A 16,626-nucleotide genomic window follows, 5' to 3' on the forward strand; every position below is an offset into this window, starting at 1 on the left:
GACCGAATAAAGAAAACAGAGGGAATCACTACTTTCAGAAGAAGTGGAGGAAATATTTCCTTACTCATTCTATAAGGCCAGGATTACCTTAATATCAAAACCAGACAAAGACATCACAAGAAAAGAAAATTAAAAACCAGTATCTCTCATGAACATGGATGCAAAACTCAACAAAATATTCAAAATGTCAGCAAATCAAACCATACAATGTATAAAAAAATTATACACCATGACCAAGTAGAATTTGGAGATTTATTCCACGTATGCAAGATTGGTTGAACATTTGAAAATCAATTAATCCATCACATCAACAGGCTAAAGAAGAAAAATCACATGAAAATATCAAAGAATGCTGGGGTGCCTGGGTGGCTCAGTCAGTGAAGTGTACAACTCTTGATTTTGGCTGGGTCTTCAGGGTCATGAAATTGAGCCCTATGTCAGGCTCCGTGCTGGGCCTGGAGCCTGCTTAAGATTCTCTCTCCCCCTCGCCTTCTGCCCCCCCCCACACACGTGCTCTCACTCTCTCTAATAAATAGATAAACAAATAAATAAATAGAAATAGTAGCTGCTTCACAGTACATTCATTTTTTTTTAAAAAAAGCAGAAAAAAAGCATTTGACAAAATCCAGCAACAATTCATGATAAAAACTATCAGTACACTAGGAATGAGGGGAACTTCCTCAACCTAATAAAGAGTATGTACAAAATACCAAAAGCTAACACATAAAATGGTGAGAGACTACAAGCTTTCCCACCAAGATTAGAAACAAGGCAAGGACATCCCCTCTCACCACTCCTTTCAACATTATACTGGGAGTCTTAGCTAATACCATAACACAATAAAAGGAAATAGAAGGTATAGGGACAGAGAAAAAGGAAATGAAACTGTCTCTGTTCATATGTGACATGATTGTCTATGCAGAAAATCCAAAAGAGCTGGCAAAAAACTCCTGACCCTAAGCACGTATAGCAAGGTTGCAGGACACAAAGTTAATATACAAAATTCCACTGCTTTCCTATATACCAGCAATAAATAAGTGGATTTTGAAATTAAAAACACAATACCATTTACATTAGCACTCAAACAAATGAAATGCTTAGGTACAAAACTAACAAAATTGTGTAAGATCTCTGGGGCACCTGGGCGGCTTAGTCAGTTAAGCGCCGACTCTTTTGGCTCAGATCATGATCTCACGGTCGTGAGATTGAGCCCCGTGTTGGGCTCCGTGCTGGGCATGGAACCTGCTTAAAATCCTCTCTCTCCCTCTCCCTCTGCACCCCCCCTCACACATGCTCACTTTCTCTCTCTCTCGCTCAAAAAAAAAAAAATTATATAAGATCTCTATGAGGAAAAATAAAAGTGTTGAAAGAAATTTAAAAAATTAAATGAATGGGGGCGCCTGGGTGGCACAGCGGTTGAGCGTCTGCCTTCGGCTCAGGGCGTGATCCTGGCGTCTGCCTTCGGCTCAGGGCGTGATCCTGGCGTTATGGGATCAAGCCCCACATCAGGCTCCTCCACTATGAGCCTGCTTCTTCCTCTCCTGCTTGTGTTCCCTCTCTCGCTAGCTGTCTCTATCTCTATCGAATAAATTAATAAAATCTTAAAAAAAAAAATTAAACGGGGGCGCCTGGGTGGCACAGCGGTTAAGCGTCTGCCTTCGGCTCAGGGCGTGATCCCAGCGTTATGGGTTCGAGCCCCACATCAGGCTCCTCTGCTATGAGCCTGCTTCTTCCTCTCCCCACTCCCCCTGCTTGTGTTCCCTCTCTCGCTAGCTGTCTCTATCTCTGTCAAATAAATAAAATCTTTAAAAAAAAAAAAAATTAAACGAATGGACAGATACCCCATGTTCATGGACAGAAAGACTCAATATTGTTAAGATGTCAGTTCTTCCCAACTTGATCTATAGATTTAATCCAATCCCAGTCAAAATCAACAAACTGATTTTAAAATTTATACAGAGGCAAAAAACCCAGAATGGCCTCACAATACTGAACAACAACAACAAAGTTGGAAGACTGACACTACCTGCCTTCAAGACTTATTATGAAGCTACACTAATCAAGATTGTACAGTATTGGCAAGAGAAAGGACAAACAGATCAATGGGAGAGAAGAGAGAGCCAGAAACATAGTCAAATGAACTTTGGCTTAGGAACAAAGGTGATACAATGGAGAAAGCTATAAACTCCTTAAAAATAACACAGGAGAAAATCTTAGATGACTTTGTTTGGTGATGACTTTTCAGATAAGATACCAAAGGTGTCTTATGAAAGTAAGAATTGATAGGCTGGACTTCCATTAAGATTAAAAATTTCTGCTCCATCAAAGACATCATCAATAGAATGAGACAAACCACAGATTAGGAGAAAATATTTGCATAAGACATATCTGATAAAGGACTATTTCCCAAAATATACAAATTAGTCTTAAAAGGCAACAATAAGAAAATAACCAAGTTAAAAAATGAGCCGGAGACCATCACAGACACCTCACTAAAGAAGATATACAGATGACGGGTAAGCCAACTCCACGTCGGCGGGTCATCGGGGAAATACAGAAGACGACGACAACGATACCACTGCACACGACTAGGATGACAAAATCCAGAACACTGACAACTCCCAGGGCCAAGATGGATGTGGAGCATTAAGGAACTCTCATTCACGGCTGGAGGGAATACACAATGGTACAGCCACTTTGAAAACCAGTTTGGCAGCTTCTTACAAAAATAAATATTCTCGTGCTCCTTAGTATTTACCCAAAGGAGCTGAAGACGTATGTCCTCTCAGACCTGCACATGGGTGTTCATAGCACTTCTACTCATAACTGCCAAAGCTGGGAAGCAGTAGGTCAATAGTTCAACTTGCTGCATCCAGACAATGGGATAGTGTTCAGCACTAAAAAGAAATAAGCCATCAAACCATGAAAAGACACAGAGGAATCTTCCATGCATATTGCTAAGTGAAAGAAGTCTGAATCCACACACTGTCTGATCCCACCTACACGACACTGTGGAAAAGGCAGAACCATGGGGACAGTGAAAGATCAGCTGTTGCCAGGGTTGGGGTTGGGGAAGGGAGGGATGAAGAGGCAGATCACAGGATTTTAGGGCACTGAAAATTCTCTGAATGATATTCTAATAGTGGACACGTGTCATTACACATTTGTCCAAACCCACAGAATGCACAACACTGGGAGTGGTCCCTGAGGTAACTAGAACTCTGGGTGATAAGGTATCAGTGCAGCTTTGTCAGTTGCAACAAATGCACGGCTCTGGTGCTGGGCGTTGACAGCAGGGGAGGCTGTGTGTTGCAGGGAGCACAGGGGGTATACAGAAAATCTCGGTACCATCCCCTCAATTTTGTTGTGAACCTAAAACTGCTTTTAAAGTCTTGGGGACGCCTGGGTGGTTCAGTCAGTTAAGCGTCTGCCTTCAGCTCAGATCATGATCTCAGGGTCCTGGGATCACACCCCACATCAGGCTCCCTGCTCAGCGGGGAGTCTGCTTCTCCCTCTGCCCCTCCCCACTCTACTCATGTTGTCTTTTGCTCACTCTGCTGTCTCTCTCTCTCAAATAAATAAGTAATCTTTTAAAAAATAAAAACAAAATAATAAAATAATAAAGTCTTAAAATTTAAAAAAAAAAAAAAAGGTGGGGCGCCTGGGTGGCACTGTGGTTAAGCGTCTGCCTTCGGCTCAGGGCGTGATCCCGGCGTTATGGGATCGAGCTCCACATCAGGCTCCTCCGCTATGAGCCTCCTTCTTCCTCTCCCACTCCCCCTGCTTGTGTTTCCTCTCTCGCTGGCTGTCTCTGTCTCTGTCGAATAAATAAATAAAATCTTAAAAAATAAAAAAAAAAAGGTAAAAAGTAGTCCCTAAAAAGAAAAATGTAGCCAAAATTTCAGAGCAAGAAATATTACGGGGGATAAAGAAATGTTACTTTGCAACATTCATAGATTCAATTCGCCAAGAGAACATAAAGATACCAAACATTTATGTGCTTAATCATGGAGTTTCAAAATATATGGAGCAAAACTGATGGAAGAGAGAGAGGCAAATTCACGTGTAGAATCACAGATTCCAATCCTCATCTCTCAGTAACTGACAGAACATGAGGCCATGAGTGGAAGATGTGAAGAACACTACCAAGCATTGTGACCTAACTGACATTTTTAAAACAAAGATATGCAAACATTCACAGCATTTTATCTACGGTAGTCAAAAGTGAAAATAACCTGAATGCTCAACAGCAGGAGAATGGATACACAAATTATAGTACATTCACACAATGGGAAACGACCGAGTGTTGAGAAAGAATACACCACTGACACATGAACAGTGCGGAAAACTTCCAAAATAACTATTCTGAGCAAAAGAAGCCAGGCACAAAAAGTAAGCTCTGATTCCACTGGCATCAAACTCTAGAAAACGCTAACTAACGTAAAGCTCTTGTTTAGAACACATGAAGAACCCTTCCCATGAACAGGAGGGAGACCGATAATCTGTCAGAAAAAACAGCACGTGATTGAACACATATCACAAAAGAGAAGGTCCAAATGGCCAATAAGTTTGCAAACAGGGGTTAAGCCTCACTAGTCAGCAGAGAATTGCACATTATAAACAAGCACCCCTACACACACCAGAAGGCCTCAGACTAAAAGAACCAAGTACAGATGAGGATGTGGGTCAAGTGGAACTCTTACACGGCCTTTGAAGAAGCACAGGTCACTACAACCACTTGGGAAATCTTCTCGGCATTATCTAACAACCTGAATACACACATTCCCTATGACTCAGCAGTTGTACACACATGTGTACCAGAAAACACACAAAGGAATGCCCGTAGCAGTCGAAATACGGAAATCTCCAACAAGAACAGAAAGGGTTCAGTGTGGTCTGCCCATGCAACAGGATACTGTGCAGGGATGCAAATGAGCCATAAGGAGGAACCCCACAAACACCACGGTGAGTCAAAGAAACCGGCAGCATGCATGACCCCACTCACACAATGTTCCAAGCACGAGCAACATTAACACAGGGCGCCAGGAGCTGAGGGCCTGTCACGTTTGGGGAGGAGAGAAGGGAGCACAGCCTGGGACAAGGCAGAGCCTGGATGACGGACACCCAGCTGTGTTCACTTCGTCATAATCAAACGATGGCACTCGATATCTGGGACACAATTTTCTAAGTATCTCACACTTCACTGAAAAAGCGAGAGAGATCAAGCTGGACATCAGAATGCAGGAGCCCATTCATCAGTGTTAAGTCATGTTAAAGAAACAAAATAAAATCTGTCGTAACTCGATGGGGAAAAATCTAACTACAGGTTTCTCTTTAACAATGATGAACAGCTCCTACTATTAGTGAAGTGAGTTCCAGTAACATTGAAATTAAAAGAAACTTTTGGGCAAGCACAGCACTGGCTCCACGTGCTGTCATCACTGGCCCTAAACTCCTGAAGTCCAAAATAAAGATAAAAGTGACCCCAACACCAAAAATGCTGATAGAATTTACTCTTTTCATTTTGTACTATGAAACCTGTTTTGAAGAGCATTCTGGTAAGTATACTAATCATGAAATAACTTTAGAAAGAAAACTAATGATGGCTTTAAAACTGTCAGTTTGATGTAAAAGATTCTGTAATAAACTTCCTTAAATGTGTTATATTTAAAATCTACAAAAATTGAACTTGTCTTGATTATGTTAACGTGAGCCTTTTCTGGCTTCTATTCTTTTTTTTTTTTTTTTTACTGTGAACTATACACTTTATTTAACATTCCAGTAATAAGCTATATTTACATATTACATAAATGTATGAAGTCTTAATATAAAATAGAAAAACTGCCCAGACTAAAAGAATCACACTCCTTATGGAGTTATTGTACTTACTCTGGCTTCTATTTTTATTGAAGAAGAACTTTTTTTAATAAAGTGATTCCAGGCAGTTTATTTTCTAAAACTCCAGCATAAGCACAATGTTTTTGTTTCTCCCATAGTTGGTCCTGGAATCCCCAGGGGGCAGAATCACCCAAACATCATCCGAGAAATGGGCAGGTAACTGCAAGGCTCTCTGTGTCATCTGACTTCACAAAAAACACACAGAAATTTTTAAATACCTGGTACGAAGGGTCCTCGGTGCTCCACACGCAAAGTGCATTCCCGTCTACTGGGAAAGCGCAGTACTGAGCGCTACAAGCGAGCTGAACATGGGATGCAGGCTCCTTCGATGCTACCAGGCCTTTCTCTGTGACCAAGTCACCGACACGGCCAGCATCAGCACAGAGAATCTCTTGTGGGTCTTCCATCTCCAATCTGAACTCCCAGGTGCGTGGAAGACAGCTACGGGGATGATATTTAATACACACATGACGAGTACGATCACACGCACAGTTTGCCACACCCACTGACTTACCTTGCCCACCCCTCAAGACAAAGGAGAAGATATTACTGAAAGTCCTGAAGGTTACACACACACACACACACACACACACACACACACACACACAACTGCTCACTCGTCCCACGGGCTTTCAGGTTCAACATCCCTCGATTCAGGTCCTCCTCTTCCTACTCAACACACCTTGCTCAGAGCTGTGGACTGTGCTTCCACGGCTAGAAAACAGAACGGCAGAGGCGGTCTGTGACAGTGGTCCACGATGCACGAGCCCAGCACTAGCACTGAGGAGTGAACACAGAGTTATCACCGACATTGATTATTATTACTGACGACTCTGAGATACAAAATCATTTTCCAAGCAAATTGGTGGTAAAGTGCAATATTAATCTAGATCTGGTATTGCTTACCTTGGGTTTGTTCAAGTGTTTCACAACACAAGCATACATGAATGAAACACTGACAAAAACAAACCCTGCTTCAGTCTTCTGTCCCACTTCACAGTTAATGACTTCACACACGTTATCTCTTCATATACATGTAGCGCTCAAGTCATCCTGACTCTTCTCTGCCTCACACCTCACTCCAGGCACTAGACCTGAAAAGCTCATCCACAGAATCTGCTGAAATAGTCATGAACGAAGGGTTTAACTATCTGGTCACCATGGTGGTCGAGCGGACTCAAGAGGACCCAATATGGGTCACGTGCTGGCTTCATGGGGAAAGGGGTAGTCCAGACAGAGGAAGACCGGGGGGCACTGCCCAGCAGAGATGGGATGAGGTTAGAAGGGGGAGAAGAAGTCATCGTCCAGTGGGGCGAGCCTGCTGTGCTCAGCAACAGACCATACAGAAGGGCTTCCACTTAAGCCCAGTTCATAGGAGGGCTATGGAAGGTTGCTGAACAAAGCTGTTTAGGAAAATGCACATTTCAGTCCGGCAGCAATGGGCAAGGTGGTCAGGATCAAGAGGGACTGGGCTTGGGAAGAGAGAGGGCCAAGTCCCCAGCTCCATGCACAGGGGCTCTGGCTCAGGGAACCTGGAGAACAGATGACTCTCAGTTCGACCCTTTCTATCTCCAGATCTCTCATCATGGCACAACCACGTTCTAGTTTCCAGGGACAAAAGCCTACATGAATGTCAATCCCTTCCTTTCCTGTGGCCCTCATATCCAATCTATACCTAGCCCCATCTTCCTTCAAGAGGACTTTGGACCTCAATACCCAAAAGAAAGATCATGCAAATCTACACAACAATCTAGACCCCGCCCCAGCCCCTGACAGTGGTGAGGATGCCACAGACTGCCCACACCACCTCATTACTGAAGGGCAGCCTCCCCTGGGCCCGGTGGCACTGCGGCCCTCAATGCCAGCAAATCTCAATGTAAACACAGAGGCTCCCTCCGCACCCACCACGCAGGGTTGCTTCTTGCTCTGACAACAGAGACGCTTCTCCTCATTTTGACGGTCTCTCTTGTCTGAAGGTTCCACCTCAAGCTCTCCACTTGCCGGCCCCTCAGCATTCAGGTCTCAGCTGAGTACCACAAATGCCCCTCCCACTTCTGTAGCCTTCACACACCCTGACCCAGATAACCCCTTCAGAGGCAAAAGAAGGGGCTGGGGTCAGGGCCCTGGGCTGCAATCCTCCAGCTGCGTGATGCCAGCTCAGACCACACAAGAGTTTTCAGGACCGCAGACAGAGAAAGATCCCGTGGGGGCTTCCCAGCTGTGCAGGTGGTGTACCACGTAAAGCCCAGGCCACCGGATGGAGGGCTGGACCTCGCAGTACACAGCACCCAGGCACTGGGCAGTCGGCCATAACCACTTTCCAGCACAGGCACGACAGTCACGATCGAACAAGACAAAGGAGAGCAACAAAAATATCTACCCAAGCTATTCTGTTGGAAAACAACCCAAAGGAAGTCTGTAAGCATTCCAGTAGAAGACCTAACTAGAAACCCTTATTTTAGCATCTGTAAGGCCAAGATACCAGACAAGCAGAGAGATGAAAGTGATAAAGTTCTCAAAATACAGTCAGAGGATTTATGCTCCATGATCTCCCACAAAACAAATGTTCTCTGTTATAACAAATAAGAGGCGATTTTTACACACTTGAAAATTCTGCAAAAATTTGGAGACAAAATAAAAACATTCTGAATATTTTAATGCATAATCTTTTCCAATTCATAAACTTGGTTTTACTTATTATTCTTGCAACTGCCAAGACATGGCAGGGAGTTTCCTATAAAAAAATAGCTAAACATTTTAAAGCTACCATGATTTGCTTTGTAGGTTTTACCATTTCAAAGGAACCCGTGCCTAGCACCGTAGCCAGCATGTAGTTGGTGATGAGGGGAGTGTCCCAGACGGACGCAATGAGATTACTGTGTGGCTCCTCCAACGCTTCCCTGAAACATAAAATATTGTCAGAAACATGAGAGAATATATAAAAAATTATAGTTGTTTAAAAAATTTTAAGAATGTACCCATTGAACAGATGAGGAAGATGTGGTATATATGTAAATGGAATAGTACTCAGTCATCAAAAAGAATGAAATCTTGCCATTTCCAACGATGTGGATGGAACTAGCGGGTATTAAACTGAGTGAAATAAGTCAGTCAGAGAAAGACAGGTATCATAAGTTCTCACTTATATGTGAAACGAGCAGACTAAGAAAAAAAAGAGACCCCCCCCAAAAAAAACAGACTCTTAAATACAGAGAAGAAACTGGTGGTTGCAGGGGAGGTGGTTGGGGGGGGGGAAACAGATGAAGAGAATCAAGGGCGCACTTATCCTGAGGAGCGCTGAGTGATGTACAGAACTGCTGAATCCGTATATTGTACACCTGAAACTAATACAACACTGTTCATTACACTGGAATAAAAAATATGTTTAAAAGAAAAAAGTGCTACTTCGAGTAAAATTCTTACATTTTTGTGAGACTTAAAAAGACATAAAAATTTTAAAAAATAAAAAAAGAATCCACCCATCAAGCTGTGATTAAATTTTGTATTATTCCTTCAACATAAACTTTTATGCACCAAGAACTGTCTTAAATCTCTTCTGTAATTCGTGTAACATTCAGCACCATGATTTGCAAAGAACAGAATTTGTACTTACAGTTTATCTTTTTTTTTTTTTAAAGATTTTATTTATTTGACAGAGAGAGAGAGACAGCCAGCGAGAGAGGGAACACAAGCAGGGGGAGTGGGAGAGGAAGAAGCAGGCTCATAGCAGAGGAGCCTGATGTGGGGCTCGATCCCATAACGCCGGGATCACGCCCTGAGCCGAAGGCAGACGCTTAACTGCTGTGCCACCCAGGTGCCCCTGTACTTACAGTTTAAAAATCATTTTCACACATATTAACATGCAGATTTGGGTGTGTCAATAAATACACTATGTCATTTAATACTTACAACAACCCTTCAAAGTTGTTTGTTAATGCTTTTTTCCCATTTTACAGGTAAAAACGTCAGAGGTGTCAGTACGGGGTGACACTTCCCACTGCTGACTCCTCGTTGGCAGCGCCTCTGACACCCACGCCCAGAGCTGGGCCACAGGTGACCTCACAGCTCCACCCATGTAAGAGGGCCGCAGCAGCACAGGGAACCTAGGCGGGGGCCGCACAGGTTCACAATCAAACGGATTTGCATGGGCCGCCTGCTCAGCCACTCAGTGCTGCTCAAAGTGGCTTCACAAGTGCACCAACACCCAGCCAGCCTGTGCCAGTGACCAGGCTCGGAGCCGCCTGCACACACAAGACGTCTAACCCTTCCACACAAAACGTGTGCGGTCCTGCTGGCCAATCCCTGTACACAGGCGAGTTACCCCTAGAGCTTTGAGCTGCCAGCCATCCCAAATGACTTTCCCCCACAGGCTGCCAGAAATCCCTGCTGACACAGGAACCCCTGGACAGAACTGAAGCATAACTGGGGTAGAGGAGGAAGGAGTATGACCTTCAGCTATGTGAAACCAATTGTTCTAATTAATCAGGGACAACTAGATTAAACCATTTGGGAAATAATAATGAAAACAATTAAATTTCAGATGGCTTGCAGGTTACAAAGTACTATTAACAATTCAAAAACAAAAACCAGTGAAAAATCTGCAAAAATAATGGAAAGAACAAACATCCTTAATATTTAGAGAGCTATTATAAATAATGAGAAAAAGCTTAAAACCTAAAAAGAAAAATACAAACTACAGAGGAGCAATAAAAACCAACAGTAGGGGCGCCTGGGTGGCTCAATCGTTAAGTGTCTGCCTTTGGCTCAGGGCGTGATCCCGGTGTTCTGGGATCGAGCCCCACATGGGGCTCCTCTGCTGGGAGCCTGCTTCTTCCTCTCCCACTCCCCCTGCTTGTGTTCCCTCTCTCGCTGGCTGTCTCTGTCTGTCAAATAAATAAAAAATCTTAAAAAAAAAAAAACAACAACAACAGTAAACATCTTCCTCAATGGGGAAAAACTAAGAGCCTTTCTCCTAAGGTCAGGAATACGACAGGGATATCCACTTTCACTGGTTTTATCCAACACAGGACTGGAATCATAGCCACAGTAATCACACAAGAGGAAGGATTAAAAGGCATCCAAATTGGTAAGGAAGAGGTGAAACTCTCACTATTTGCAGACAGCATGATACTATATATAGAAAGCCCTAAAGACTCCATCAAAAAAACTGCTAGAAATGACAAATGAATTCAGTAAGGTTGCAGGATACAAAATCAATATACAGAAATCCACTGCATTCCTATCTACTAATAATGAAGCAGCAGAAAGAGAAACTAAGAAAACAACCCCATTCATAATTGCACCAAAAACAATAACATATCTAGGAATACACCTAACCGAAGAGGTAAAAGATCTGTACTCTAAAAACTATAAAACACTCACGGAAGAAGTTGAAGATGACATGAGGAAATGGAAAACATTCCAGGCTCATAGACTGGAAGAACAAATGTTATTAAAATGTCTACACCACCCAAAGCAATCCACACATTTAATGCAATCCCTATCAAAATACCAGCAGCATTTCTCACAGGGCTAGAACAAACAGTCCTAAAATTTATATGGAAACAGAAAAGACCCCAAACAGCCAAAGCAAACTGGAAAACCAAAGCTGGAGGCATCGCCGTTCTGGACTTCAAGCGCCATTACAAAGCTGTGATCATCAAGACAGTGTGGTAAAACAGACACGCAGATCAGTGGAACAGAACAGAGAACTCAGAAATGGACCCTCAACTCTATGGTCAACTAATCTTTAACAAAGCAGGATAGAATATCCAATGGAAAAAAGACAGTCTCTTCAATAAATGTTGCTGGGAAAACTGGACAGCCACATGCAGAAGAATGAAACCGGACCATTCTCTTATATGATACAAAAAGATAAACTCAAAATGAATGAAAGACCTAAATGTGAGACAGGAATCCATCAAAATCCTAGAGAAGAACATCGGCAGCAACCTCTGTGACCTCGGCCACAGCAAATTCTCGCTAGACAGGTCTCCAAAGGTAAGGGGAACAAAAGCAAAAATGAACTATTGGGACTTCATCAAGATAAAAGGCTTCTGTACAGCAAAGGAAACAGTCAACAAAACTAAAAGGTAACCCACAAAATGGAAGAAGATATTTGTAAATGACACATCAGATAAAGGGCTAGTATCCAAAATCTATAAAGAACTTTTTTTAAACTCAACACCCCCAAAAATGAATATTCCAATTTAAAAATATGCAGAAGACATGAACAGACATTTCTCCAAAGAAGACATACAAATGCCCAACAGACACATGAAAAGATGCTCAACATCACTCATCATCAGAAATACAAATCAGAACCACAATGAGATATCACCTCACACCTGTCCCAATGGCTAAAATTAACAACACAATAAACAATAGGTGTTGGGGAGGATGCAGAGAATGGGGAAGCCCCGTGCACTGTTGGTGGGAATGCAAACAGGTGCAGCCACTCTGGAAAACAATATGGAAGTTCCTCAAAAAGTTAAATACAGAGCTATCCTATAGGTGGCTCAGTTGGTTAAGCATCTGCCTTTGGCTCAGGTCATGATCTCAGGGTCCTGGGATCAAGTCCCACATCAGGCTCTCCACTCAGCAGGGAGTCTGCTCCCTCTCACTCTCCTTCTCGCTCTCGCTCTCTCTCTCAAATAAAAAAATAAAAAAAAAAAAGAAAAACTGCCCAATAATCACACTACTTGGATATTCACCCTAAAAAACACAAAAACACTAATTCAAAGGGAGACATGCACCTCTATGTTTATAGCAGCAGTATCAACAATAGCCAAATAATGGAAGCAGCCCAAGTGTCCACAGACTGAAGAACGGATATAGGAGATACACACACACACACACACACACACACACAAATGGAATATTACTCAGCCATAATAAAGAATGAAATCTTGCCATTTGCAACGATATGGATGGAGCTAGAGAGTATGATGCTAAGCGAAATATGTCAGAGAAAGACAAACAGCATATGATCTCACTCAGGTGGAATTTAAGAAACAAAACAAATGAACACAGGGGGAAAAAGAGAGAGAGAGAGAGAGACAAACCAAGAAACAGACTTTTAACCACAGAGAACACACTGCGGGTCACCAGAGGGGAGGTGGGCGGGGAATGGGAGAAACAGGGGATGGGGATGAAGGAGGGCATGCATCATGATGAAAAAAACAAAATAAAATTACTTTTAAAAATAAAAAAATAAACAGGAGCAATAAATTCACAAAAGGATTAATACCAGTGCCCAATAAACATATAAAAAATTAGTAATCAAGAAATGCAACATAAGACAAAAGAATATCATTTTTCATATACCAACTCGAATAACTACATTATAAAATAAAAATATCATGTGCAGACTTTTTCTGCTGGTAAGAGAATAAATGCGTATAAGCTTTGGCTATTTGGTAAAGTGTATCAAAATATTTTAAAAAGTACATATTCTTTGATTCATAAATTTTCATCCTATAAACTTAAAAGAAGCAAATCATTATACATTTCCCAAAATGCATTTCTTCAAGGATGTCCAAAATAGCACCGATTAGAATATAAAATGCCAAGACAGTCCTTACATTCAGTAGATACTATGGCAGCTTACTCTGCACGTCAGCGAGAGACTTTTCAGTGTAAATGAGAGAAAGCTCAGCCTGAAAGGCCTTAAAGAAAGGGGCCTCGGGAAGGGCAGGCCTTTAACTGGAAAGTGTGTGCAGGGCTCCATACAGCAGCCTGAGCCAGCCAGGCCTGGTCTCTTCATCTTTCAGCTGGGACTGTCTCTATCTTGGCTCTGGCTCCTCCTTTTTGTTGCCATTTGCTGGCCAGCAGCTCCCACGGCCACTCTCTCATGCTCTGGTGCACTGGAAAGAGTGACCATCTCTTCCTATCAAATCCCAAACATTTTCTATGAGTTTGGGCCAGTTTGGGCCACTTCTCATCCTTGAATTTACCATGTGATCAGAAGGATAAAACTGTGCTGACAAGTCAGCCCCATGTGTCATGGAATTGTGACCCCTGGAGCCTGGCCAGGAGAGGAAAAAGAGTGGTCACCCAAGGAAATCCAAGTACTACTGCCAGAAAAGGAATAGATACTAGGAAAAAAAAAAAAAACCCATGTTTGTCTAGTATATATTAGCATTTACATGTTCGAGAAGGACAGAAACTTTAATAAAATACATCCACAAAAATATCATAATAAATATCCACAAATACAAAACTTATATTCTTCAAAGGACACCACTCCATGAGTGAAAAGGCAAGCCACAAAGTAGGAAGGATGAGCAGCACATAAAGCTGACAAAGACGTCCAGAATGTACAAAGAGTTCACACAAATCTTAAGGCAGACAAGCCCATAGAAAAATATGCAAACGGCACTTCATGAAAGATCTCCAAATGGCCAATTAACTGGAGAAGATGCTCATCCTCATTAATTATCAGAGAAATGCACACTGAAATGAAAAGTGAACACCATCAGAACGATTAAAATCAAAAAGACTAAGAAAAGAACACTGAATATGGATGAGCTTCCAAACCCCACGGGAGGAGTAATGTGAAGTTGGAGCAACCACTCAACAGATCTAGGGGTAATTTTCTGCGGAGCACACACAGAACCATGAGCACATGCACCAAGAAACAGGTAACACAGAACATCTATCAGAAGGCTCAAAGCAGCACTATTCATGATTCCAAAATCGGAAACAGCCCAACTGTCCACGTGCCACAGCCTGGGGAAAGACAGGTATCCATGACACCGTGCACACCACAGTGTCTGCTCGGTATTGGTCTACCAGCGCGCAGAGCTGGACTCTTTGGGAAGGAGGGAGGGATGTTTGGGAAACATCGCTGGGAGGGAGGCAGGGAGTGATGACGGGAGGTCCACAGGGCTCTGGGATGCTGACACCATGTGCTCCCAGACCTGTGGGGTGATCACCTGCATTTCCTCAACACAATTCCCAACCCAGTGGAGGTTTCACATGTCTGCAGCCTGGCATTTTCATGCAATGTGCACTGCACATGCGTCACCACCTTCACAGTCTGTGCTCCATTACCCCATAAGGTGCTGGCTGCTGGGTTACAGGAAGCCAGTGTTCTGAGATGCACCTGTACCCAGGCCAGTCCTTGTTACTCGTCTCTAAGCAGCCTGAGGGGAATTTGGTTCCCTAAGGACCTCCTTCTGGACCCACAACCAAGGAATGACTGAACTACAAGGTATGAAGGCAACGTCCTGCTTAGATACTGCCAACAGCTACCCGTCTTCTTGAAGATAAAGACCAGACTCGTGGCCCAGCCCAGCTGTTGGAGCTCATCCTCCACCACATCCCCACCCCATGTGGCCAGCCCCATCCATTGTCCTCCTGTGACCCAGTTCATTCCTCGGATTTGCCCGTCCCTCAACAACACAGGTGTGAACTGTGCAGGTCCACTTACATACAGATTTTTTCAACAAATACAGTACAGTACTGTAAATGTATTTTCCTTATCATTTCTCTAACTGATCTGATTGTAAGAATACAGTACACAGTACTTATAACACACAAAATATGTGTCAGTCAACTGTTTGTGTTACGGGTAAGGCTTCTCCTCAACAGTAAGCTACCAGTAGTTAGGTTTTCAGGGAGTCAAACATTATACACAGATTTTCCACTTTATGGGGGGGTACACTGAACCCTCATGTTGTTCAAAGGTCAAGTGTATATAGATATACACACACATACACACATAAAATTATATAACTGATTAATGTCTAGCTCTGGGAAAGGAAAAAATGTGTCCATTTTCTCACTGTTGTATCCTAGTACCTAACACATGATAAGTATTCAGTACATATCTGAACTGTTAGAAAGAAGACAACGCCACCAAAATGCAGTCACTGTACTAAACCCCATGTCAGCAGACCAAGGCTTAATACCTAGTCTAACTGCAGTCTCAATCCCCAGGAATTTAACTTGTTACACTCAATTTGGAATTACCTGGTTAGCACCAGTGTGATAGTCTGGCCCACAGACCCCTTGCGTTCCCTGAGGAAGGCGACCTTGGCTGAAACAATGCATTGTCTAACAATGTCGTTCTCACATCCTTTCCAGCTTTAAAAGCCTGTCCTTTCCTACAGCTCGGCAAAGCTCCTTTCCACGGCTAGACAGGGATGCCTCATGCATCATTAAATAGCCAATTTGATCTTTAAATTTATTCAGTTGAGTTTTTGTGATTTTACAGATTTAGCAGCAGTGATGGGATGTGAAGCGATCTCTGACAGCTTCAGGGCAAGGAGAAACACAGGCGTGGCACCCTGAAAGCACTTTGAGTTCTCTTTGTCCCTGTTTCCCCAAGCCCTGGGTGAGTTCCTCTCGGTTCTGAGTGCGGCTCTCTTTGTGCTGATCTCCTGAATATCTACAGTTGCCCATTTGGTCGGAATCCCTCTCCACAACCTCTCAGATTCCACACCAGGAACTGCTGGGGGTTACCAAACTGGGTCCAACTTAAAAATTGGATTGGGTCCTGGATGAAACTGGGCCCAATTTAAGCTGGACTGGGTCCAGCACAAGGCCTCAGGTGAATAAAATTGTGTAGTAAGTAATGTCTTGTAGCTAATGGGAATCTTGGAAGCCAAAAAAGCTGGAAACCCTGTGGGCACAGGTCAAGCATTTAAAGGCTGTTGGAGTGCTTGCCGCCAAAACGATGCTCACGAGAGGATAAGCTCGTCACAGAAAATTATAAATGGGACC

At 43.0% G+C, this 16,626-nt stretch overlaps 1 protein-coding gene across 2 annotated transcripts in view; it reads right to left on the reverse strand.

Annotated features, from left to right (window-relative positions):
* The window catches only part of WDR27 (WD repeat domain 27), a 167,224-nt gene that overhangs the window by 149,332 nt on the left and 1,266 nt on the right, over window positions 1-16,626 (reverse strand). For both annotated transcript variants that reach the window (XM_034669488.1, XM_034669489.1), the window contains exons 2-4: window positions 8,690-8,798; window positions 6,581-6,678; window positions 6,117-6,339 (exon numbers count right to left, since the gene is read on the reverse strand). In XM_034669488.1, the coding sequence (XP_034525379.1) occupies window positions 6,117-6,305 (189 nt within the window). In that variant the 5' untranslated portion in view covers window positions 6,306-6,339; window positions 6,581-6,678; window positions 8,690-8,798. The remainder of the gene's footprint in view (window positions 1-6,116; window positions 6,340-6,580; window positions 6,679-8,689; window positions 8,799-16,626) is intronic.

Source organism: Ailuropoda melanoleuca, chromosome 10 (assembly GCF_002007445.2).
Source record: "Ailuropoda melanoleuca isolate Jingjing chromosome 10, ASM200744v2, whole genome shotgun sequence".
NCBI lineage: Eukaryota > Metazoa > Chordata > Mammalia > Carnivora > Ursidae > Ailuropoda > Ailuropoda melanoleuca.